This window comes from Canis lupus, chromosome 6 (assembly GCF_048164855.1).
Source record: "Canis lupus baileyi chromosome 6, mCanLup2.hap1, whole genome shotgun sequence".
NCBI classification, from domain to species: domain Eukaryota; kingdom Metazoa; phylum Chordata; class Mammalia; order Carnivora; family Canidae; genus Canis; species Canis lupus.
In genome coordinates this window covers 76,284,496-76,312,159 of record NC_132843.1, presented here as the reverse complement: position 1 = coordinate 76,312,159, position 27,664 = coordinate 76,284,496, and the positions used below count along the sequence as shown (strand labels likewise).

Here is a 27,664-nt window from a genome sequence, read left to right as displayed (position 1 = left end):
GAAAGAATTCTGGTGAGGGTCAGTAGGAAGGAGGGGGAAAAAAGTGATATCCCTTTGTTAAGCATTAAACAATATTTAATTAACTGCTTGCCAAAACAAAACAATTAAAATGGCAATTACCTTTAAAATAGCATCAATGTATTTGCAGCTGTTGTGATATAAAGCTAGGAAACAAAATGTTAATCTGAAATGAACAGTTTAAATATGAAATTATGATATACTTGGCTTCCTGTAGTACAGCTGTCAAGCTTGGGCAGTTCGCTGGTCAATAGTGACATTCTATGTGTCAGTGAGCAGAGTCTCTTGATACCATAACCCGCAGTTCACACATTACTGAAGCTCCAACTGTCGAACATTCAAGTCCCCTGGTATTATTGCAGCTTCCAGACTCTCCTGACTGGCTCATGTTTCATTCTTTGGCAATTTGCCCTAATGATATCCCTCAGGAGCTTTCAGCCTCTCTTCCTTTCCATATTTAATCGTGGTATATTAATCTGAGTGATGCGCAAACCGTGCTGCACAAATTGTAATTTCCTACAATTTCTTCTAAGATGCTCGCCTAATTTTTCAGTTTTACTTTTATTTATGTTCTAAGTTTTGACCCCAGACACTATATTTTCAGATAGTTAAAACTGCCTCCATAAGATGCCCAAGAAGCTACTTTCCCTATTTATATATTTTTCAGAGGGGCTTTTGAACATAATATTTTTTTCTTCTGGCAGAATTGTCAAAGATAATGTGATTTAGGTAACTAAATAAATTGTTTTATGATTGTCATTAATCTTTGATAATTTGAGCATGTCTTTTTGTTCGGCGGATCAGCAGCTACTTATTGTTGTCATCCTTTTGCAAATTTTAGTTAACTGCCTGTCTCCATGGATCAGTTGCCCTGCTATACCCAATGTACTGGCAACACATATACATCCCAGTGCTTCCTCCACACCTGCTGGACTACTGCTGGTAAGATGACTTTTGCCAGACTCCTTTAAATCTAGGCTTTATCGTTAGAAAAAATTCGTTTATTTGTAGGTTGATATCTATATAGCTGAACGAAGTCCCGGAAACTTGGCTTAGAGATTACTAACAAATATTCAAAGGTGCTTTTATGAAGGGCAGAGTAATTCATTACAAAGCTACAAAGATATATACTTGGCAAACGTAAAGTTCTTTAGATTTTGTGAGGTACTTCTGCAGTCATTTAGATAATTAGATCCATAAAGAGAAACACATACAGTCTTAGTGGTGGTTAGGAAAACTGTGCAGAAGTTACACTATCAGTTAGAGAACTCAGTATCCCAGGTGTCAGGATTTGTTTGCAGAGTGTATCAGGAACCAGATTGTCTCTGTTGGGGCATGCTTTCGTTACCTTTACCTCAGGACACACTTTCCTAGACTTCTCTTCCCTCAGCAGCACACTGAATACCAGATGCCAGCAAAAGGGTTGCCTCTAATTCAGGGATTCCCTAAGTTTCTGGTTTAAATCAAAGTCTCTGCCCTAAGCCACTATGAAAAGCAATGTTGAAAAGTGTTGGGAGTAATTTTGAAAAGCTTCCTGGCGTTAGAAACAACTCCCAGTGATCTCACTGAATTTGAATTCAACTACAGCCCTAGAACTTTTCTGTTCTCTTCCTCTAGAAGAGCATTTATACTCACAGTGAGGCTGGACAAGGGTCAGAGTCTGAAACAGCCACCTTGGGATCTAGACTGGAGGGTAAAATATTCTCTTCACTGCATAATTATCTTCTGCTGCCATAGCTTAATTCTTAAGAAATCTGAGATTTTTTTCCTCCATATCATGCATGTGCACATACACACAGAGAAGGAAATAATTTTGACTGTATGTTTGTTCATTAATATGAACGAAGCTCTTTTAGAATTAGTATTTAAGTTTTTTATTTCATGAAAAGCAAATCACAGTATTTAAGTGTTAAGACAATTTAAATTTATGCATAGAGGTTTTCTATTTTTTATGACTAACCCTCTTCAGATCAAATGATTGTAATGACAACATGTATATTTGGCCACATATTGATGATACCAATATATGATATGTTTCCACAGCATGGTAATATTATTAGTGTTGATAATGCCATAAAGTAGAGTCCCAGTGATCCTCCACTGCCATTCAACCCTTTGAGTACTAGGAAAGGAGGAAGTTTGGAAGGAGACTATAAGTATTCAGCTTAATTATTTTGTGGAGTCTCACATACACACAAATCTGAGGGTTAAGCTAAATCTATAAGTAGTTTCTTCTGTATTCATTTTAGAATGGTTTTCTGTGACCACCATACCTAGTATATATATTAGCATCTTTGAAGGCAGGAATGGCAGTTTATTCACATTGACAATGCTGTAGACATTGGCATATGCTGTTCAGTAACTACAATTTATTTGTACTAAATAATTTCTACAAAAATATTTGAAAACATATTGATACATGATTTTTTAAAATACGTGTCAAATTAGTGGTTCAAGAACTGACACTTCTAATGAACAAACCTTAGAACTATATTTTATCGTATATAATGTTACGCTATTTCAATTTTTCTGTTAAAACATTACAACCTCTTAGGAGGTAATGTCCCTTTAAGTTCAGTTGTCTGTAGTGATTACAGATTTAACTTTCTAGAATACTGTTATTTAGAAACTATTCTGTGATATAGGTAGTTCTGTGCAAATTCTTTCCAGAGATGTCTTCTTGATACTTTCTAACCCTGCTGTCAAGTCCTTTTGCTGCTTCCACTATAAGGAAGGAGGATTGTTTCATATTTCAGTCCCTCAAATTTTCTTACTAGTTTCTAACCTTGAAATAGCCTTTAGGACAAATTCTAACAGCCTCCATGCCAAACAGTTCCCTGTTCCAGAGAGCACAGCAGTGATAATCAAAGAAGGAGTTCTCTGAAACTTCCTGAACCTGAAGGCCGCAATGATAGGCTCAGCTTCTATCATAGGAACTGAGCAGTATAATGTACTTTTTTCTTTTTTTTTTTCAAATTTTTATTTTTAAAGAAATAGCTGTCTAAGACTCTAGCTCTCTTCTGTCAGAAAATTTTATGGACTAACGTATTTCTTAGAGAAAATGGTTTTCTTCCCTTTGTGTCCTTGCAAATGATCTTAGAATCATACTGATCGGTATATAAAAGGAAGAGAAATGTTAGAGATTGTCCTTTCAATCTCATGGTTTCTGAATAAAGACATTTTTATATTTCACTTTAAAAATAGCACCAGGATGGAATAGATGTGTATTTGCCAGCTCTTCAGTTGATTCCAATTGATTGGAACTTTCCAAATCCCGAAATAATCCTGTCTCCTAGAAGTATTTTTGTTTGCACACCGGGTATCTCTGGTGTGACATAGACTGTGGAGAGCCATAATGCCATCTTGTGACCATGCATGAATATAACATCTGGAACCAGTAATGAAAGGCTTGCTAGTTTGTTGGCTCATTCATTCTTTCATGCATCCATTTGTATGTCAAATATTTAGTGAACACCTATTGGCCAAGCAGTGAGTATATGTGAGATAATGAGTAGAATTTAGTTTCTGCCCATGCAGTATCCACAGAGAGGAAGAAATCCACACATACATGCATGGGGCACACACATATATGCACACACAAGAGAAACACAGAGTAATACTGCAGTATTATAAGGTTTATACCAGAGGCATGTGAAAGACACATGGATGAGGCCACCTAGGAAGAAGTAGCCCACATCGCATAGTAGGATTGGGAAGGAGACTGGGAGGAAATGCCACCCTCTACATTTTTCTCTTAATCTACTAGTATAAAGGGAAGGTGGGAATTTCTATTTAACAGTTACAGGATTTCAGTTATACAAGATGGTTAAGCTGTAGACATCTGCCGCACAACATTGTGCCTATCATTAACAATATGGTGTTGCAGACTTAAACTTGTATCTTAAGAGGGCAGATCTCATGTTAAGTGTTCTTACGGGAGGGGGTGGAGGGAAGGAGAGGGAGACAGAGAGAACTTTAATGTGGTCAGTTCATGACACTGCCATACACACACTCTTAGCCTTTCTGAGTCCTTGAATGCCTAGGAAGTACTATGACTATAGGACCAGTACAATTATAGTCATCCATTATTTATTCAAGAGTGGTTGAACCACTTTTTTATTTAGGCTACCTATCTGACTCTTCTTTCTGTGAAAGGAGCAGATTTAGCTTTTAAGAGAATTTTTTTTTAAATATAAATAGAAAATTATGCTGTTGAGATTCCCTAAGTTAATACACTGCTGTTACTGTGTGCCCATGGGTGGTCTCTGTAAGAAAACCTAAAAAGAAAAAAAAAAAAAAGCTATTACATGGTAATTATTTTTGAATAAAGATTAATTGCTATGCAAAAGAAGCAGCAGTCATAACAGAGCCTTTTGTATCCTATCTTTATAAAATAACTTCATTGACAGAAAGATCTAGGACAATTTTGCATGTGGATGATAAAACATCTGTGTTGCCAGAATCTCTTCCTGACTTATTAACACCCTTCTAATTAGGAGATTTCAGCTAGGGTTGCAAAATTACTTTTGTGAGATTTCGCTGATTTAATATTAGGATGTACACATTCAGTTTTCATGAGAAAGAAAAAACTATTCAGTAAAGTCTATAAAATATAAAATTTGTCTATAAAAATGTTCTATAAAATCTGTATGCAAAACATCATAATTATTTTAGGAAATTATGCTCTAGAAGAATAACATTTGTAGTTCTAAAATCTCTATTTTTTATTTTGTTAGTAATTAGTGAGATAAGAACACATAGATACCCAGTAATCTCACAGAAAAAGTTATGAGTTACTTTCTTACTAACTTCTACATAGGAACCCTTTATTGGATTTTTATTCTAGCTTAACAACTGCTAACCATTTATGTTTTGTATTCCAAGAAATGACTAACTTTCATGAGGTTTTAAAAGTATTATCTTAGCTGTATTTCATAGGACTTCCATAGGTTAGCTACTACTTTTGGCTCTGAAGTTTTGAAGTCTGATCTACTTAATGTTCATCCAACATCTGTAAAATAGACATAATAATTGTTAATTTTAGGTGGCTTATATATTTTTTGATAAACCATTATATTAAAACGGGTGTCAAAATTGGAGATACCATGGACTTTCTATGTTGTAAATTTTGTGGGTAGGATAAACCTAGTGTGAATTGGAAGTTTGCACAGTAACTTGGGTAATTTTGTACTGTTTGGACATGGACAGCTTGACATATTTAAGATCTTGGGATTTGCTACCCTGTTTTGTGAAAATGTTCTGAACCCAGTCGTGAGAGCCCAGAATAGTTAGTGACATATATTTTATGTCTTCTGCGGAGTCCCAAAAGGATTCCAGAGATGAGAACTTGAACAAGGGAAGTAATCAGCCTTCCTTTATTTAAGCAGAAGTGGAACAGTCCACATTTATTTCTCCTGTTTCCTTTTGAAGGCAGAAAATCTGTTAGGTCTTAAGAATATCAAGGCCTATAAATAGTTCTTAACTTTCAGTCAAGTGATCCAGAATATCAGATCAATTCCAGATGGTCTGTTGTATTAAAAATAAATAAATAAAAATAGGAAGGAACAAAGCTAAACAAAAGGGAGATAGAATCTAGTACAATAAGTAATGAACAGAATAATGTGGAGTCAAGTATAAACTTTAACCATCCTTATTTTTAGTGAATTATGGATATATATTAGTGATTAAGCCATCTTTAAATAAAGGTGGAGCTGTTTGAGGTTACCTTGAAAACTGGATCTTCGAGGTGCCTGTGTTAGCTTTATCTGTGATTGGTTCTCAGTAGCAAAATGGATATGCTGGAGTTTGGACAGCTCAACTCTGTTCGTGAAAATGATGCTTGAAAAATTAAGCAGATTCTTTGAAAAAGACTGTTTTCATTAACAAAATGTTTGCATTAAATAGAACACAGAGATGTCTATACAAGAAATGTCAAAAAATGTTATATTTTTAAATAGCTGTTTATTTGCATAATTTCTATCACCTTTGTAGACATCTGCCCATTCTCATGTTCTCTTGTTAAATAATATTTTAATTTTAAAATGTCAAGTTGGAAATTCCCTTTTTGTATTTCATGAGAAATGTTTTTGAAATTACTTGTAAGCCCGATTTTATATTACAAAAATTACTTAATGTCTGTATCGTCTGATGGAGTATAAGATCTGCAAGGGAATATATTCTGTTTATATTTATATCATTTATTATTGTATCTAGCCCATAGCCCAGGTTCTAGCACCTGGTGTGCTCCACAGATTATCTGCTGAATTAATTTAGTGCTATTCTTAAACATATTAGAATATTTTGATTTGTTAAAATTATTTTATTAATAGAAGTGAAGCTGGGATAAATAGGAATATATGACATTTCAATAAAGCCTAAGGTACGTGAGCAGAAAGATAGAATAGAAAGTGAGTGATAACAGTGGAGGAGGAGCTTGGTATCTTTGTACTTCTTATTCACAAATAGTGCTTGGTAGATAGTAAGTCTCAATAAATATTTGGTGACTGACTCAAAATATTTTGGTGCCATAGTAGCACCAAAACAATGATGGTATATTAAGAAATTCATTGAAATAAGAATCTAATTGAATAAAAAAGTATATAAAAAATGAATAAATTTGATAATTAGGCTATATCTAATAGGAAGTGTATGGAAGATTTGACTCAGACTATGGCCTAAACTCTAATCTTCTTCATAAATAAAAAATTTTTTTAGGCATTACCACTCTTTAATTATAAATTATTTTGTGATTTTTATGCAAAACAACCTTAATTTAAATATATTAATGGCCTCTCAGATTAAATTTGACTTTTATATATTGAATAATTTTAAATATCTCTAATGGGCTATATTAGTACTATACATTTAATTCAATATTAAAATCTTTTTAAAAATTTAATTTTGTAAATCTTCTGAATTACTTATATTGTTGTTATAGCTTTAATGAACTTACAAATATATACATTATATATCTTTAATTTAGCGCTCCAATGCCATACCTGATTGGAATACATTCCAGCCTCATAGAGGTAAGTATCATTGAGACATGAGATACATGAGTGATAAATTAATTAATAAAAATAATAGTTAAAACAGTTGTGTTTTAAAAGAGTATCAATTGAATAGTATAAAGCAGTGACTAGCTTCATATTTGGGGTATACTTACATGATCATTTTCAAAAAGGTAATATTTGGAATAATTTCATTTTAATTAATATACTTAATGACCATCTTCAATGGCATGAAATTGAGGAAAATATGTTAATTTTGATCAAAGTCGTGAGGTAAGTTTTAAATGTTAAAATCATAGTCTTTGATGATCCACTTACTTTATGTCATGTGGGATCTTTTATATCTATTTCTTTTTCAGGCCTTATTTTGAAGGTCAGAGGTTATGTAGTTCTGAGTCATAAAGGGAAAATGTTTTTATTTTTCAAGCTACATTTATGATCCAGTTTATCAGTGTGCTTTTTCAAGATATGATTTTAATACACTAATCATGAAGTTTTAAATTAGAATATAGCTTTAAAATTTTTTTAAATTTTCAGTCCTGTTGGAGATTTAAAATTCACTAATTTTTTTGCATTGTTATTACTTCATTTCAAAATGATTTTGTGACTTGTCATCATTATAGTGAAAAACTTTGAACTTTAAATACGTTGAGCATGGAATCAGAGAGATTTCCAGAGAAGACTTGTTAGAAGATTAGATTCTAAAAAAAATAAATAAATAAACAAAAGACTTCGATCCAAACGAAAGACTTGGATCAGTTGCATGGCATCATTACATTATACTAGCTGATTTCAATTTTATTCAGTTTTCTTTCTTATTTTTTTTCTTTTGCTGATTGTGCATATTCACCTTTAAGCCAATTCCTAATTGATAACTATAACCAATTCATAATCAGTAACTCCTAAATGAGTTAGATTTGGTTTTCTCATTAGTTGTCACTGTATACACTATACATCAGTACTCACTTTGCTCATCAAGGAAGATCCCCTTGATTATTTTAAAACTTGTGAGGATCATGTCTGGAGAAGTCATGTTCCTCCTATAGTAGTCCTTCTTGAGTTAGAGAATTCTACATGTGTTCTGGTTTTGGTCATTCTCTTTTTGCAGAATACTAGGGAAACATTTGTTAAGTCATTAACAAAGAATACATTTTAATGAATTTCTTTAATAGACTTACTTTGTTTTTAATTTTGAAGTCTATTAGATAAGGTTATGCATCTCTATGTTTACTAATTTTTAGGAAACTTGTTCTTACTGGCAGTGAAAGGTCAATTTGCATAAAGCAAAACATGAATGAATAGGTACTTAGTCTATTATTTGATTTTGGAATATATAACTGGTATTTTATTCATCAGTATTTTCACTGTATAAAATCTAAGTTTAGTAGGTTGGTATGTTTCAAAGAAGTCATCAGATTTAATTTTGATATTACTGCACATCTCTTCTTAATGTATTTAATAGGACACAAATTTTTTTATTTGTGCAGATGAAAAATATTTAAAGTTTTTTATTGTACCTATTGATATTATATTTTTGCATAATGGTTTTATATCAAATTTTAAAACAACTGATTCAGCTTTTCCAAAATATTATGGAAGTGGGTGCATGTTTTAAATATCTGATTACATTTATCACACATATATGTTGGATACCTATAAAGAAAATCAGTACTTTTTCTAAGGAGCAAATTTAAGAATTTTTTACTTCTTACGGTATTGTCTTAGAGAAATGGTCCATTCTGATTTTAAATTGGCTCATGATTAAATGGGACTGTTTAGATCCATGATTAGATTAGCTGAAATGTCTGTACCTTTTATACTCTCGATTTATTGAACTGTCTTTGTAGTCAGTTCTATTTAGTTTATTTTGTTTAATAGTTAAGGAGAGGGTATATTAGGAACTTCAAGAATGTCTTTAAACCAGTTGGGTACCATTTAGAACTTTCTCCTTAATTTATTACAAGATGATACACATCCTGCAATTCCATTCTTATTATGTCATTAGTAGGCAGGTTTTTTTTTTTTAACTAAAATTTGTATCTTTTGTGCTTTTTACTTTATATTAATGGTATTACAATTAAAATGTGGATGTATCTATTTACATATTTTGTATGTGAGACTGAGCTGAATAATTTTTTAAACTTTGCTAGACTGAAGTTACAACAGATTTTTTTTTTTTTAGGAAGAATCAAATATTCCCTATTCTCTCTTGATCAAGACAGTTTCAACATACCAGCTTTACAAAGACTTCTAGACATAATTATTCAAAGATGTGAAATTAGTATCCATTTAAATCTTTCTTTTAATTATTTTTATGTAGTCATGAGTGAAATATGTCTAAAAATCTTTTTTTTTCAATGTGAATTTGCTCCCCAGAAAAAGGATAAGGAAATTTTGTTCTCCCTGAATGAGACTTTAGGGAGGAATTCCTATAAATGATGACAAATAAGTTAGTGGAGGCTACAAATGATAAGGATTGCATTATATGTTTTAAGATATACAAACAATTCTAAATAAAAGTTGTCGTAGTTTTACAAGAACATATGATTGCTGCCACTGTGTCACTTCCTTGCTTTACATGATGCACATTTGTAGTTACATTGCATGGAAGGGTTATACAGAGAGGAGATGAGAGAAAAACTTACCAACTTTAGTACCTTACTGTTGTCCTTAACAAGACATTCAGTTTCTGTCCTAATATTTTCTTATACTTGAAGAAAAAGGCAAATTCTCCTTTTTATTACTCTTTCCTGATCCAAGCAAGCTTATGAATTTTATGAGCTATAACAATATGAGACAGAGAAAGTGGTACCATTTTGTATGGTGTAGGACCTTTTACTCTTCTTTAGAAAATAGTTAAAGCCTGTCTTGGAGGGAAACATAGCTAAAATACTGACATTAATCCAAATTTAAAGAAAGTTTTAATTACATACTACTTTTCCCTTGTTGCTTATGTAGAATCATTCTCATTGTAGTAGGTCTTCGTTGTATTGATTTATTGAAATTAATACCTTTTCCATTGTTATTGAATGATCTCTTGGACAGAATTTAATATTCAGCTATTATCGGACTTTTTTAAACTAAGGAAAACTTGGAAAAAAGTATATATTTATGTTAATACTAATCTTCTTTATTCAGAGTTTAGCATTTGTATCATCACAAAGTATTTAGGCATCATATAACCATTATTCCAGGCTATTTGGAAGAACTCATTTCAGCCTTTAACAAGTGCATTGGGTTTCTGGATTATCTTTATAGTTTCTGTTAAGGGACAACTTAGAATTGAAAGTAGAAATCAAAATTATGACACAACTTCCCCACCCAAATGCCACTGATATAAATATACTTTTGCTTATAAAATAGGTTATTTTTGTTGTTATGCTGTATGTAATTTATAGATAACTGCATATTTATATATGTAAGCCTTTTTTACATATATATATATACACACACATTAAGGGAAAGGGAATTAGTTTATTTATAAATGTTTTGTCAATAGTGTTACAATCGTAGGTGATTCTCTGTTAATTTCTAAGAAATAGCCATCCTCTGACTCTTATTTTAGAATAATTACAATGTCTTTAACAAGATGGATTTTTAAAATCATGTGTTCCTTGATAATTCATATTATACATAGACATTATGGCTTTCTTAACACATACAAATACCGTACTCTAGACCATCATTTCCCTAGCAAATTTAACATTCTACCTAATTTGCAGATATTTGAAGTTCTAAATGGATCAGGGAAACTAGAATCTTGAGCAACTTAAAAAATTTGGTTTGGCCAATTTAAAATTTAAGATATTTAATAATTCTCAAAAATGGCCATTATTATGGAATGTCATTTTTAAAAATACTATACTGAAAAAAATACTACACTGAAATTAATTGACTTATTGCTAGCTGGCCTATACAATTAAGGAATTCTGAATTGATAGATATATTTCATTAATGAGCACTTTATTTGCATCAAAGAGTAATACTATTTGCTATCATTTAAATAAGGCAAATGGAATTAGATGATTTGCTTAAGTATAAATATCAGTTTAAATAGGAAAAAGAAACCAAAATTTCTTCTTTTAAGAATGAAAAATTTGATGAAATTCTAATTTACTATCATTAGTCCACATATTGAGAAAATTTGACCATTTGACTAAGTCGTCAAACAAAAAAGACAAGTCAATTAATCTAATAGACTATGCAATTTGATCTTTTATATTAAATTCATGTGATAAATATTCCAACAATTCCTTATTACTGTTCTGTCATTTTTCTTATTCAACTTACAGTCCTCATCATCAGCTTACACTGAATTGATATGGAAATACAGAGAAAATATTTATTAATTTAAAACTTGGTTCACTACAGTAGCCTTTTTTTTTTTCAGTAGTCTTAATTATTGGCTTATGTTATCCCTACAATATGATTTATGTTAAAAATAGGTATAGAACAAGCCACAAGTTCCTGTATCATAGGATTGAAATTCAGTTGATAACGGTATAAATTTTTGTGGTTTAGTATAGCTGTGCCTATTTTGTGAGTTTTTGTTGTAATATATCTTTGGTAATTATATTCAGTATCTCCAAACTAAGTCAATGTGTTTAGATGAGCAAACATTTTATTTTAAGGATATTTTACCCAATCTTCTTGAACGGTTGTAGGCAAACTTTCATGAGGCAAAGTGGTTTATATGTTCTTATAGCATAGGATTTTCCTTTTTTCTTTTCCCAAGGCTAATTATCATTAAAATAATTTTCTCTACATTTCTAAGCTCATCATAGTTTTGGAAGGAAAATATACTAAGATGTTTATTTATAATTGTGTTTTTTAAACAGAGAGTGAAAAATAAATCTTTGGAGGATGTGGTTATGTTAAATGTTGACACAAACACTTTAGAATCACCATTTAATGACTTGAACAACCTACCGAGTGATGTGGTAAGTCTGAAGGTTATTTTGTGGTGAACATATATCTCTCTATATATATATCAATATATATGTTTTCTCCTGGACCCTTGTATTACCAAGACTTATTTTTCCCAATTTTCTATCTGAAATAAAAGGGATGAGTATGTGCATGGGTGTGAGAGGAATCTGTGTAGATTCTATATTTAATATTTTCTACCTTTTGGCAGTTGAGGAGATGTTGAATGGAACATCCTATTCCTATTGTAAAAGTAGGATCATAATTAAAAAGCTAGATGCATTCATTAGGCAGAGTTTCTTTAAACCTAAGTCTCTTCATCTCATCTTAATCATTATATTACAAAGTAGGCATTTCTGTCTGCCTAGTGGCATGTCTTGCAAAAGAATGAGAGAGTTTTTGAAGGCAAGGAGAAGAAGGGGGCCAATTACCGGCTTTTGCTTCCCTGCCACCTGCCAGTGCTTTTCCTTTTAATTAATGATCTGATGGCACTGGTCAATATAATAAGAAATGCTTGTACAGTTGGGGTCAGAAAATTCTGGCTTTGATCTCCCTCAACTTTTTGAAACATTTATTTGTTTTCTCTAAATTATTTCAGTTTTATTTTAATCTTTTCTATCCTGCTGAGGGCCGCAAGAATGAAAACCTACACTGTTTGTCATTTGCTTTGGCAGAGCAAAGACTGCTTACTTAGAATTCTATTTGTAAATTAAACTGCAAACCCAGTTTGTCATAAAAGACATCTGATCCTTTTGAAATGACGAAAACTGTCTTTTGTCTGTAAAGGCTGATAAATTAAGTGCCAGTTCTCTTCTGGTCTTTGATCTTGCAGAGGGTTTGTGTGTGTGTGTGTGCATGTGTGTGTCTGCAGCTTATAATAGGATATATTCTGTATTTCATGTTAGATAGTCACCAAAACTGCATTTTTGGGGCCTTCGTATTCCTTAGAACGGTGCAAAAATGCAGACTTCCACTGTTTCTGTATGTATATTAATGGCTATTAAGAAATATCTTAATGACATAGTTCTAAGTTAAAAATAACTCTCCTAAAAAACTCCAGTTTTTTTAGGGATAGTCAAATTTGAAAATAAAAATCCTTCATCATATATTTTTCTGCATTATGCAAGTACTTTGAAATCATTATCAGGGAGTTTGAAAAAGTGAATTTAAAAATTTTGAACAAAAAATACAATGATACTGACTTTGATTGTTTTTATAGCTAGTGATGGGAAAAATGTGATTTTAAAGTTAAAATCAGATTATCTATGCCCATAAATAAACTAAAATACTTGCTGACCTTGAAACAAATTAAATTGAACTACTTTATCTTACTGTAGTAAAATTTATGCTATGTATGAACAAATCCAAACCCAGACCAGTAAAGAATTATATTATCTTTTAGCTCATTACAAGTAGATTGCCTCATTATAAAAATTTTGCAGAAGCTGCTAGAAATGATTAGAGTTATTAACTTAGAAATTCATCAAAAAATTCTTCATTGGATAGGAAAATAATTATGAAATAAAGTCCCAACTACAATACTGTCTTTATGTACAATGCATTTCCTACTGTTAATGCCCTAAGGAGAAAGGATTGTTTATTTAAAAAAAAAGAAAGAAAGAAAGAAAGAAAATGAAAAAAGAGAAATAAATCAGCTTTTTTGTGTCATTAAAATTTTTATAGTCAATTTTAATGATGGCTGATTTTATTTCCTTGAGAAAAACAATCCTTAATAGTAATTTTTTTATGGGTGATTCTTTTTTAATTCAGAAGTACTACTTTCCCAGTAGAATTAGTTTGATATTAAGACATTTACTTTAAAATAAAAGGAAGTCAAATAGTACTCATAAAATACAAGAGCCTAAAAATGTAAAATGACAGGAGGAACCATCTTGTTATTTATTTATAAGGAACAGTTAACTGTTTATAACCAAAATATCATAAAAATCATAAAAAAGGCACACTGCAAGGTTCTATAGATATAACCATGCGTATGCTTGAAATTAAAGAGTGCAGACTTACAGACAAATTTGAAAAATGAATAAGTGGATACAGCCGTGGAGTGGAACTAGGACCATTTGCTGAAAGTATATGAGTAGTTTTAAAGTTATGGTCATTTTCTAAAAATATTTTAGGTGATTGTTTAACCCCTCTCTAATAAATTTAGCTTTTTCATCAGTTTTACAAGAGCTATCTCTTATAGTTCTGTAGGAGATATGATAAAGTATCACATCATACTTTCTCTAATTATAAATGTTTTAAATGAGATGTGTTAAAATTACAAATGATCTTACTGATTTTTTTTGTGATTTGAATTAACAAAATCACTTGAATCCTGAAAAATATTACTACTGGTATTGTTTGATTATTTAATAAATTAACTGATATTTAAAAGGGGGCCTTTTAAAATCATTCACCAAAGCGTTTAAATTATACTTAGAGGCTAGATGACTTTCTATGCATGTGCACTCTATTATTGTGTCAGCTTGACCAGTGGTCTTGGCTGTTCAAAGGTCAGTGGTCACAGTTGTCCTGAATTACTAGTTCTTTTTTCCTGTGGACCCTCTGCTGTGTTGCATGCTGTAATCTTCTTAATGGCTTCATTCCAATATTCACACATAATATTTTAGATTTATTGACTGTTAGAAATACTACCATGCCAGTAGCAGTTCCGCTACTCTTAAGGTATTTAAAATTGGAAAAATAAATCAGGGCAAAGCTTTCAGGAATCCTTTGTTTTCTTTAAGAGAAGGGAAAAAACTCTCTTCCTGTCTTCTGACAAGAACACTTGTTTTTCGATTTCATCATTTCACTATAGATTTAGATCATTAAAAGAAAAAAACAAATGTTATTGAGAGTGATTTTAACGATACTGATTATTACATGGAATATCTGTTAAAAGCAGTAGATCCATTAAAATATACTTTTGTAGTTTTCTGTCTAAATGCATTGTGATTTTATTTTTTAGTGGCTATGTCAAATATAAATACCTTCAAACATGTAAGTTGAGTGTTTTGAAATAAAAAATTTTAGGGCTATGTAACAACATCAGTTGAATTTATCAGTGTTACTGTGGTATGTTTTTAAATGTGGGAAATTGAAACAGTTGAATTAAATCCATTTGAAATTTCAAGTGAGTTCATTTTAGTCTAAGAAAATGTACTACTGAGACCTCCTCTTTTCCAAATATATACACAAATTTAGTTTCAATTACATAATAATTTAAAATGTACTGTTTCTAAGGTATTACTGCTCATTTTAATTTTTATCATTAATATTTTAAAGTAATTTGGAGAATTGTTAACTATTTCAAAAATAAATAGGGAAACTCTTGTTAGAAAATTAAGCTAATTAGAATTATAATGGGATTTAAGAAATCTCTTCATGAGAAAATTAAGTTAAAACAATTTTAAACTAATTCTTATAGATGAAAGCAAGTTAAAATTGACATCTGAAAAAGTTACATGCATTAAAATATCCATTACCAGAAAAATGAATTTGGCCTATATTGCTTAACTGTCTTTAAATAATTTTAACTCATTAGATTGTAAAAAATATTATTCTCTCAGGCCATACTTATCCCTATTTTAGGTAAGATGAAGACATAGAAAGTATACTGTTGATGATATTTCTAGAGCTTTAGTTTATATAGTTTGATCCTCTCATACTTATGCCCCAAATACTAGACCATGGTACCTCTCCTATAAACATGATATACAATGTAATGAGTAATTGTTTTGGACTTTTATATAAAAGCTTACTCTCTATTCTAATCTTGGTGAAGAAATATCAGTATGTTGTATTTTATTTAAATTAGGATTGTTAACACTGTTTTAAGAACTTATTTTTATCTTACATATAATCTACTGGAAAATGATTTTTTATTTTCTATTATGAGAATTTGTAGGACTTTTAGTACACGTAAGCATTATTGTACAATTCCCTATAGACCCTGATATGTTATAGGATAGCTACATTTAGTTTAAAGCATATTTAATTACTAAAAAATTGAAAATACTTTATTATAAAATGGGGCTATCTAAAATACTGTTTCTTGTAGTGACCCTTTGGAGAATCACATGAAGGAAAGGTTAATGGTTTTATTTTGCAATGAAAAGAAAAGACACAAATTGCTCTGAATCACCAAAAATCATTAAATTAAAAGCCTAAAGACCTAGAGAAAAGCCCCAAATTTCTGACTTGAAGTAAAATTTTAAGATACCTACTTTCAAGTGTGTTAATTAATTTTGGAATAAATTTGGAAAATAATTGGCTATTTTAGAGAATTTTTTTAAAATCAGCTTTTTAAAAAATATGTAAATAAATTTAACTCTTGCAACTATGTGAATAGTTAATAGATATGTTTAGTTTGTTGGATATTTCCTCTAACCTAACATGAAGGCTTAATATGTTAAATTGTCATAATATGTGTTATAAAGAAAAAAAAAAGACCCCAGAGAATATTATATTAGTTCCAGGTTTGCCATAGCTCTGCTCTAATCCTTATTATATTTAGCAGTAAATAAATTCCTCAACAAATTTCTGGAGTGGTCAGGTTAGGAAGGTAACCTAATTTTATCCAAGTTCTAGAGTAATTATGAGAAGTATTTTTTTTTTTTTTTTTGGTTTGATAGAGTAGACTTCAGGAGACAAATACTGCTTTCAGTTTTCCCCTAGAGAAATGCAGTTATGCTCTCTCCTCAATCTCCAGCTGTTAGAATTCAGACACATAGATGCACGTAGCCCCTGCCACAAGCCTTAGTGCAGGGCTTTGTAAATAGTAGGCATTCAGTAAATAATGGTTGAAGGGAAACATAATTGCACTTCTTTTATCTCTGTAATAGAAGTTGCTTTTTAAAGCCCCTGTGTAGTCACTTCTTAGAACATTTTATTAGGATTTTTTCATCTGACTCTTACAGTAATGAAAAGAAGAAACCTGGATGCATGTTTAATATATACTTTTTCGGCCGTGCGTGTAACTTATTTCCTCTCTCTGGAAAGGGAGACCATGTTGTAATGGCAGTCACTGTGCTTCTGCATACTACTTTGGGTGTTTGAGGAAACTCACTCTTCTTTTAAATATTTTCAGAGATGTGACTGGTTATAAGAGATTTTTTTGTTGTTTGTAAGTAGACTATAGGTTTTGCTATTTTTTGTATTTTCTTGGTGTGTATTTTTTAGCTGCATTTTAAATACAAAAGCAAAAGAAAACAAAAAGCAAAACTCAAAACCTTAATTAATTCTGGGCTTCCAAGCTATATTTTTTAACTGAGTAAGAGAATCTATCCCTCCCACTGCAGTGATCCAGACTTTAGCAGTTCCCTCCTCCTTGTCTCTGTACCTTTGCCATTTTAAAGTTGATTTATAGTTTGTTACTCTTAGTGATTTTAAGTACTCATGAAGTTCCTTGGCTTTCTCATGGGTTTTCATTTCCAACTAAATTACCTAGCCTTTCTCCGAATGTCTTTTTTCCCCGTATCATCTTAATAGCATGCTTCTCTCTGTTCTTAATGCTAGTACATACATACATATGCACATACATACATATATACATACATATTTAATGTAAAGACCTTAATTTTGGCTTTAAAAATAATTTCCAATTTGTTTCTAGCCCTTTAAGTTCATGGCTTTCCCACATTCAAAAGACCTTTTGTATGTATGATATTATGAGCACTGTCATAATAGTGGTTTCTGGATCTTGCTGATAATATAATGACTTGGTGAACTTTTAAATGAATTATGTTCCTGGGCCCCATCACAGATATTCTGATCCAGTGAACTAGAGAAATTAATGTAGAAGTGTGACAGTTTGCTACTTACATATTTATTCATTCATTCAGTCATTCAAATATTTATCAAGCACCTACTATTTGCTTGTATTATGCTAGGAGCTGAGTGAACAGGAAGACATAATATACTGCTCTCATGGAACTCACATTCCATTCATCTAAATGCAACCACATGGCCACACCGTGTCAGAAGGGATGTTGAAAAATAGCTGGGTCAAGGTAACTGGGTTGAGCAAGTGCCAGTCAAAACTTAGGATTTCTCTTACCAAAGAAAGGGAGAGTGGATGTTGGTGGACTAGCAGTCATCTCTGCAATAAGTAAGCTAAAATGAAAATTATTTTAGCCAAACTGATATCATTCTTACCAGTTGAAAAACTCAGATCAGCCATTTGTGGTCCAGCTGAGCTCAGCGTGTCAACATCTGTTTCCAGAATTGGCCTGAATGATGAGTATGAGTAAGCATTGCAGAGTAGCAGTAGGAGGAGGAATAGCATGTACAAAGGTTCTACTGTGGGGAAGAGGTTGGCAAATCCAAGAAATGGAAGGAAATCTTGTATAGCTGCAGTAAGATGAACAAAAGAGTTATGCAAAATTAGTTTGTATGGGACACTTGGGTAGCTCAATGTTTGAGCATCTGATGCCTTGCATAAATGGAGCCCCGCACTGGGGGCTCTCCGCAGGGAACCTGATTCTCCTTCTCTCTCTCTCTCTCTCTCTCTCTCTCTCTCTCTGTGTGTGTGTCTCTCATGCATAAATAAATAAAATTTAAAAAGAAACCCAAAATGAGATTGTAGAGATATGCAAGAGGTGCTATCATAAAGGATCTGTAGCTCTTGTTAAGGACATTTGGACTTTATTGGAAATTCACTGGAGATATTTAGCAGAAGATTGGTGTGATCTACTTTAACTTCGAAAAATCTCTTCTTTGGGTCTGGGTCCTGAAGATGACTGGGAATAAGCAATGAAACAGGAAGATCATTGAGACCATTTGCAGTAGTCTAGGTAGAGATGCTAGTTGCTTGAACTTGGTAGTGGCAGGTATGTAGAGAGAAGTGGACAGATTTGAATCTCCATCAGAGGTCTAATTTACAGTGCTTGGTGATGTATTGCATGTGGGTGATGAGAGAAAGGGTGAAGTGTTGAGGAGGACCTGCAAGATTCCTCTTTGAGTTACTGAATGAATGGAAGTGACATTGATATTAGAGACACTGGCCTGACATTGGGCTTGAGGTGTGGGATAAGAGCAGTTTGGTTGTCTTAATTTCATAATGGCTTCTGAAAGGAAAATAGTGAGAACTGGCCCTGTATTAATTGAAGTTCTAAAAAAAATAATTTAGGTTTTGATAGGTAATTTAAGCATACAAAGAGACAATGTAATGATACCCTCCACAAATATATCTTATGCTTTTCATTTGATATGGTTACTGTTTTAATCCTAAAGTAGAAGCTTGCTAGAAAATTAAGAAGGTAAAGTTAATTTTGTTTCTAAAAAAAAAAAAAAAAAAAGAACATTAGAAGGATTAAAGAAATGTGGGGATTTAAAATCTGATTCATGTACTGACCATAATATGTTTCAAGGGAGAATAAAATATTTTATCTTCGTAACTTTTTTCTAAAGCGGATAATTATTTGAAGCTGCGACTTTTCTAAATGTGTGTGGCTTCTCCAGTACAGTGTAGTTACATCAAAGGAGGTATTTAAAACCATCAGAGGGGTGTTTTAGAGTTGTGTAGGTTATCTAAATACTATTTCTGGACATTTATTTTTACCTTCTGTTCTTTACCCTCATGTTTATTTTGTGATCCAGAAAGCAAAATTAAAATTTCTGGGTAGAGGGGTTAATTTACATTTCGTGAAAAGACACATCTAAAAGTCAAGAGAAAAATCTGTCACTTCTCTGAAAAACTTAGCTCCTTTAATAGGTTTTCTCTTCCTAACTCCCGGTTGGCATAATTACTTCCTTACTCACACTGTGTGCACGTGCCTTGCACTCTTTTAATTTATACCTGTTTGTTATGTTTACTCATGTAATTCCCTACTTTTATTCATAGTCACTTTAGTGTTAAGAGGGTAAAAGTGGAGAATTGGTGGTAATATTATTCATGTTGCAGTGAACTCCCGCTGTGCTAAACCCAGGTTATAATTCCTCCAGTGGATGGATGCTTAGAAGGCTGAATTCTCGCTGTGTGAAAGGAATTTAAACATTTGATAAGAGTGATGAAATTATGTCTATTTCTGAAGTTCTTTTCACTGTTTAACTTTTTTGGGAGTCTAGTATAATACCTAATAAGACTTAAAAAGATAATTTATTTACAGACTAAAGAATGACATAATAAAATCAGATGTCAGTTTTCAAGTAATCCTTAGCCATTGGAGATTGAGGCTTGCTTACTTTCTTAAGAATAAAAAAAGAAAAAAAAGAATAAAAAAAGAAAATAGTGGATACTTTTTTGGTATCACATAATGGGATTGTGTGGTAATAGCCATGTGACTAAAGTTACCAATGCTCTTCTGGGTTCAGGATTACATGTGACTATAAACTTTGGGATTCCGGGAGAACATGTACATTTATTTCCTAACTAAATTAAGAAGTTTGGAAGTTAAAAGAGAAAATGCTATTTCCCAGACCAAATATTGAAAAAGTACAAAAGAGACACCACCGTTTTTATAGATAGAAACTGCTAAAAGCTAATTAGCACTGCAAAGGGCATTGGCAACTGGTGATAATTTACTCCAGTGATCCAAAGGACAGGGAAACAGCAAGGTTGACCCAGTCACTTTATATTAGAGTCATATCTTTCTGTCTAAAACTGATTTTAAAAACTATATTTCATTTTTACAAGCTATTTTTGAGCATTCATTTGTGCATCTAGAAACCACTTAATTCACCTGCTCTCTTGGTCTCTGAAAAACAGGAACAACTGTAGATCTACCTACTGATAGTCAAAACCTGCCTAGAAGAGGTCAAGGAAAACCTCTCTTCCAGCAGTTTGTAAAGCTTGAAATAATGTAGAAATAGGCAAAGAAACAAAGTGACCATATTTCTTACCAGGCAATGTTTTAGTCTCACATCTCTATATGAAATTAGATAGTATGCTCATGTAGAATAGTACTGTTCAATGGAAATGTGAGCCACATATGCAATTTTAAATTTTCTGGTAACCACATTAAAAACTAAAAAAAATAGGTGAAATTAATTTTTATATATTTTATTTAACCAAATATTCAAAAAAAATTTTGTAATGAAATCACTACAAAAATTATTAATGACATATTTTACCTTTTGGGGGCTATTAAGGTCTTCAAATTTCAGTGTGTATTTTACACTTAAATCCCTGTTTGGACTAGTCACATTCCAAGTGGCTACTGTATTGGACAACACAGTTCTAGAACAAATGTTTTCTTTTTTTTTTTCCTATTTTCTGCAGAGCTCCTGAGGGAGCTCAGAAACTACACTGACTGGCTAATTTTGAAGATGAAGGCCCCATATTTACGGTTTCGTTAGGTAGGGCTTGTGGCAATATGATTAATATCCTAGATAGCTTAAGCGGTATTGAATTCAGCACTGAAGGATTTGGAGTAAAGAAGGCTAAGGCATGGTTTGACTTACCTCCATTCTCTGTGGGCATGTATTATGATTATCTTAAGAATACTCGATTTGTGGAGAACTGAATTATCAATTTCATGTTTTATAGAAGAATGCACTTTGAGGAATTTTCTTTTGCAAAGATGTAAGTAAAGCATGACATTTAAAATAGTATTTTTATTTTTAAAAGTAAAATTTGAAAATAACCCAGCCATTTACTTTTTATAATACATAAGATATACTTCCATCATTAGCCTTTTTTGGGGGGAGCAGTTTTTAAATACACGTGTTGATATTCATTCCCATTGGTTTTCCTTAAAGACATTTAAAGCTTAAAAAATGACATGATTATAAACTTTAGAAATAAGACATTAAGTCATAAGATATGGTTTTTCATCATCTAGCTATATTTATTGTTTGAATAGGTGGGTTACCTAAAAATGTGCATTTATTGAGTTTAGATTTTAATAATAAAAACTTCCTCTTAAATGAATCCTGATTTATGCACTTTGTGGGCTAAATGAATTAGGCTCCAAACTTTTATCTGAATCTATGGAGCTTGGATATAAATTGAAAAGATCACAGCTATGGGGAGAAGACCTATACTGCAAAGGCCTTTCTGCATAGATTATGAACATCATAACTCAATAATTTTTTCAAAACTGTGGTTATAATTGGACCCAATGGGGGTCTCTTTCTTTGATCAGATCACAGTAACTGTGACTTTACACTGGAAAATGTCACTACTGTGAAGGTTTATCACCTGTAGAGCTGGTCTTTCCTCTGATGCTGTGTTCATTTCTCATTAGCATTATTCAAAGTTTAGTTGTTAATTAGGTTGACACTTCAATTACAATCATCATCTACAGGAATAGCCAGGGCTGCTTGCATAAAGAAATTTAAAAAATACCATTCTTTGCATATATATGTAAAGGAGAAACGACATTATTTTGTTATCTGGTAGTTTCATAAGGGTAAGGATATGCTTCGTTAAGGGAACAATCCAACCACAATTTCTCCCACCTTTTTTTTTTTAAGATTTTATTTATTTATTCATGAGACGGGGGGGGGGGGGGGGGGCAGGACAGAGACACAGGCAGAGGGAGAAGCAGGCTCCATGCAGGGAGCCTGATGTGGGACTTGATCCCGGGACTCCTGGATCAGGCCCTGGGTTGAAGGCGGTGTTAAACTGCTGAGCCACCCGGGCTGCCCCCGGTTTTGTTTTTTTAAGAAAACAAAGTTTTTATGTGACTTCATGTTCCCATGTAAAGCATCAATAAGGAATGTATATGAGCACCAATATTTTTTAAGTGTAGGGAGTGTGGTTTTCCATAATGTGTAAAGAATTGGTCAGGTGAATTAGATGATAGGAACATATCACATCGCTTCCCCTTAAAAAAATAAAAGTATACATCAGGAGTTTGACTAACCTATAAAATACTCATCTGAGTAAGGGCCATTCATAAATAATACGCATTCTCTAAGATAATAGAACCTGAAATTGAAGGATCAAAATGTTTTAAAAATTTAACAAATTTAGATGCTTGAAAAAATTATGCAAACCCTTGGGTAATAAATTTTTCTTTGATTTAAAAACATTTTAATCTGATTACTGGCTTATAAGGCAATGACATTGAACACAAACCCAGCACACTGTGATGGAAAAAACTGGACAGAACTGGGTTGAAATCTCAGTCTTACCATGTATTTCCTGTATACTGAGGACCAACTGATTCACATCTTTGAGCCCCTGTTTCTTCATTCATAAATGGTAATATGAAGTCTTTTTTAGAAGCCTGTGAAAATTAAATGAGACAGTGTATAACATGTGCATAACCTACTCATGATAGGTTCTCAATCACTTTTAACTTCTCCCCCCTCTTTTTGTCTAATAATGGTGAAAACTGTTCAACAAATGACTAGAAAATTACATATGCAAATGACGCTTCCAAAAATAAAATTAAATGGTAAGTGATCCTGGAGGACCTGTGTAACAAATAACCTTACATGGCAGAAATGAACGATACCCAACCGGCTTCATCTCAAAACAAGTAGACACATGTTGTAATTGCTAAAAATCTGCAGAAAAGTGGCTCACAAGCAGTTTACTGTAAAATAATTAAAGCTTATTTATGTCAAGAGGCCTTGGGAAAAAAAGAGAGCATAAACCAATTTGCATTAGCACGTTACTATGGGCTCCTGCTTTCGTTTCAATTAACAGACCAGCAGGTGCTCTCTGCAGTTAAAAAGATAAGCTATCTGGGAGGAGGATGAGTTTTTGGCTGACCTGCAGACACTGTGGTTTGCCTGCTGATTGGGTTCGTACCTCGCTGTACCAATTTCTGAGGTGTTAATTTAACTGTTCCTCTCTGTCATGCAGGTCTCGGCCCTGAAAAATAAACTGAAGAAGCAGTCTACAGCTACGGGTGATGGAGTAGCTAGGGCGTTTCTTAGGGCGCAGGCTGCTTTGTTTGGATCCTACAGAGATGCACTGAGATACAAACCTGTAAGCATTTTATTTCATCCCTATTTTAATTTGCTTTTTTATGGTTCTTTGGAATGGGGCAGAAAAAAGAAACATTTTAATATCACACATGAAAAAAGTATCATAAAGGTCTTTCAAAATCCAAAATAATATGCTTTAAGACCTTATGTTCTGTGTCCAATTCCTTGACTTTTCAGTTTTAGTTCTTTTAGTAACCTTCAGTTACTGTTTCCCACATTCTTTTGCACATCATCTTACATGGTGTTCTCAGTTGCCTCCCTCTTAACTAATTAATGAATTGTGTTAATGCATTTTAATGAAGGTACCTGATCTTAAGATTTTGAAGAAATTAACCAGACATTTGGGTTTTATAGATTAGTGCATTTAGAAGTGACAAAATGAAAGTTTAAAAATATTGGAGCTTGCAAATTTTGCAGTATTTGGAAGTTTATTGTCTTCCTATTCCATAACACTTTTCTGAGTGGGCTTATCTATTTAGCATATGATAACTCATTTTGGCATTTCTTTTTGTTTTAATACCCTAAAAATGATTATTCTGTAGAATTGTAGCCAGGCAAATTTTTACATAGTCCAAAAAAGGTATAAATAAAAATATATTTGTTTCTTTCTCTGGATTATTGGTTAAATATGTTAGTTGATTTTAATGAAAATAGCTACACTGCCCTTCCATGACTGAATGAATAAATTGTAATGGATAAAAAACACTCAGTAATTAGTAGTAAGACCTGCTATCTACTAGGAATTCCACTGTTCTTAAGCTATGTAATTTTGACCCATTTCCTTATCTTTATAGACTTTGATCGTCTCATTTGGAAAATGAGAATTCTTACTCTTTCCCGGTCTACTTTTTCAGAATTGGTGTGTGAACCCTATCATAAGCTATGAAACACTACACACAGTGAATGGGTTATATCCTTTCTAAACTGACTTCTCAATTAGTAGTTCCCACCCAATGACTCTTACATCTCTGAGGAGTTACTGAGTTACTAGGAGTCCTTAAATGGATAGGCAGATCAACTGCTGTCTCTAGAGAAGTACATATGTCTAATTTGCATGCTAATCTTTTTGAAATATGTGTCTATTTTTTAAAGCATTGTAGAAGTCATAATATTGCACATAGTATACAATGAGGGAATCACATGGGAGAGTCTTTAAAAATCATTGACAGTTAGATGGTTTCCTTTTTTAAAAGACTGGAAACCAGTCATCTATACTAATAAAATTATAAAAATCATCCAGTTGTCAAATTTTTTAAAAAAACATATTGATTTCAAGTTTACACTACAGGAGGGAAATTTAGAAGTATCACTTAGCTTAAATTTTGCCACATTTAAATAATTTTTAATCTTTGCAGGCTACATTTTTGTTTTCCTTTTTAAATATGTGAAGGACTTCAGGTTTGAGGAAAGCAAATTGAAGAGAAAATTTTCTTAAATGATTTAAATAATCAGTTGAGAAGCTAAGGGTCCAAGATTTCAATGACTTTGGCTTACTTTTTTTAATCTTCAAAGCTAAATTTCCAATTTCTATAGGAAAATACATATTTTCATCAGGGAATATCTTTCCTGTTTATCAATCACATCTTATAAATTTGTTTGTTAAATTATCTACCTTTTTTCTTTTTATTTTTGGTGTTTTTTTCCTTTTTTCTAGTAGTTCTTTCTGGAAGTTGAGGGACAGTATTTTCATCCTATATGTTTTCTACATTTCTTTTGACTCAATCTTGAGTGAAAGTTTAATTTTTAAAGTATATTAACTATATTTAAACAATTTTTTTTATTTTCCAAAGAAATAGTTTTTAAAGAAAATTATTTGTTTCTTTGTTGTGGATATTTTTGTTGTCATTTAGGCATTATCTTTAATTACTCTATATTTTACTCTATATTTTAATTCATTAAAGGTACATTTTAATGAATTACTCTATATTTTAATTCATTAAAAGTACATTTACTTTTTATTTTGTTAACTCTTTTGGACATTTATATAATAGGCATATGTCTTTAATATACTTTGATTGATATTTTAAAAAAGAGCCACATTTAGAAGTTCGAGTTATTTCATGGTATTGTCTCTTTTCATAAAATATCTCAGTAGTATCCTCTAGCTATTAGGGTACAACTGGAAAAAAAAACATTACTAAATAGCTTTAAATGAACACTTCTTTTAACAAGGTATTACTTTTCCAAATTTCATGATTGTTTATATACATATAAAAGCACATCATTCTTTTTATTATGTTATCTCTCTCGCCTTCCAAAACCAAACCTGTAGATTAGGCCTATGACTGTCCTTGCAGGTCTTGGGGATGGCCAGGCACTCTGTCTGTCTTGACTTCTTTTCCTAAACTTTGACCTCTGTGCTGAGAATTCTGCCTGAAGTTCCAAATGTCCCAAGCTTCTCAGGCTTCCAAACATTCCAAACAAATTATTGCCATTAATGTTCTTTCTTCCTGGTAGCGCTCTTATCTTTCTTGCTTTTAATGGCCACCTCGGCCTCCTGATCCTTGAAGCTGTTGGTTATACTGACACATTTTCCTGTGAATTGATTATACTTACTTTTCTTTCACACCTTTCTTCTCCCTTTTTTGAGTGTTATTTATTATGGTTCTTTTAGTCTTATTTTGACTGAAACTCGTAATTTATTAGTTGCTCTTTAAAACAATAAATTGACCATTAAGTACCTGCTGGCATTAATAGGCATTAATAGACCCTTTAGATAGGCTATTTACCCTTTTCATTTTAAAGATAAGGGAGATGATGGGACGCCTGGGTAACTCAGCGGTTGAGCGGCTGCCTTCAGCTCAGGTCATGATCCCGGGGTCCTGGGATCAAGTCCCACATCCAACTCCCCACAGGGAGCCTGCTTCTCCCTCTGTCTGTGTCTCTGCCTCTCTCTGTATCTCTAATGGATAAATAAAATATGAAAAAAAAAAGATGAGGAAAACGATGTTCACAGAGTGTAGATAACCTCACTGAGTTTCTGTAGCTGGTAAATAGTGGGGGCCGCACTTGAATCTGTTCTTTCCATAGTCCCATTCTTGTTCCAGTGTGACATGTCTCTGCCCTCCCTGGCCTATGTTACTGTCTCAGACTCTCCTTGACATAAATGTCCTGAACTTCTGTTTCTTTGAAATGAAGATGCATGGAAGGTATTCAGTACACACGTAGGGAAAGATAGAACAAATGATGCAGTCTTAGGACTTTTTTCCAAAAGGAGCACATGGTATAAGCATCCCACAGTGTGTGTATAAATTGGAGAAATAATTTGTTATTCGTGCTCCGTATTTCCATTTGTGGTTTTTTCGACCTGGGGTACTGCCACTGTTCAGACCACACCTTCTCCTTCTGACTTCTGTAGTGTTGTTGGGAAGCCAGTCAGATGTGGCTTGTGAGGGAAAGCCCTCAGGATGACTTGAATCTCCATTTTCAAATGCAAGTACTAAATACCAATGCTAAATGCTGCCAAAGAGGAACTTCTATTATAAATTAAACTTAAAATGTCTGAGCAACGACTCCAAATATGTTGTGACTCTTCTCCTATTCCTCACTTAACACCTTCTGAATGACACACTGGCCCGATTGACAAATAAATTGTGCCTGCTCTTAATTATAAAGAAAAGTATACAAACATACAACTCCTTAAAGTTGTTGGAAAGTGATTGATTGATTGATTGATTGATTGATTGATTGATTTTAAGATATTCATTTATTTGAGAGAGAGAGAGCATGAGCATGAAGAAGGGAGGAGCAGAGGGACTCCCTGCAGAGCAGAAAGCCAGATGTGGGACTCAATCCTGGGACTCTGGGATCATGACCTGAGCCAAAGG

General features: G+C 32.5%; 1 protein-coding gene and 1 long non-coding RNA gene across 14 annotated transcripts in view; one reads left to right on the top strand and one right to left on the bottom strand.

Annotated features, from left to right (window-relative positions):
- DENND1B (DENN domain containing 1B) overlaps window positions 1-27,664 on the top strand; it is a 261,096-nt gene that overhangs the window by 152,121 nt on the left and 81,311 nt on the right. For 11 of the 12 annotated variants that reach the window (XM_072831286.1, XM_072831295.1, XM_072831293.1 and 8 more), the window contains 4 exons: window positions 860-960; window positions 7,001-7,046; window positions 11,867-11,968; window positions 23,713-23,838. In XM_072831286.1, coding sequence (XP_072687387.1) covers window positions 860-960; window positions 7,001-7,046; window positions 11,867-11,968; window positions 23,713-23,838 — 375 coding nt within the window. The remainder of the gene's footprint in view (window positions 1-859; window positions 961-7,000; window positions 7,047-11,866; window positions 11,969-23,712; window positions 23,839-27,664) is intronic. The other variant, XM_072831291.1, reaches the window with a different exon arrangement.
- On the bottom strand, window positions 4,081-26,208 carry LOC140635954 (uncharacterized). 2 transcript variants are annotated; one of them, XR_012033311.1, is made up of 6 exons: window positions 26,104-26,208; window positions 23,034-23,128; window positions 18,111-18,305; window positions 5,744-5,856; window positions 4,914-5,029; window positions 4,081-4,295 (listed from the first exon to the last, which is right to left on the bottom strand). It is a non-coding gene; the product is annotated as an uncharacterized lncRNA (long non-coding RNA). The 2 variants fall into 2 exon arrangements; XR_012033310.1 differs by lacking the exon at window positions 4,914-5,029 and having other exon boundaries at window positions 4,087-4,295.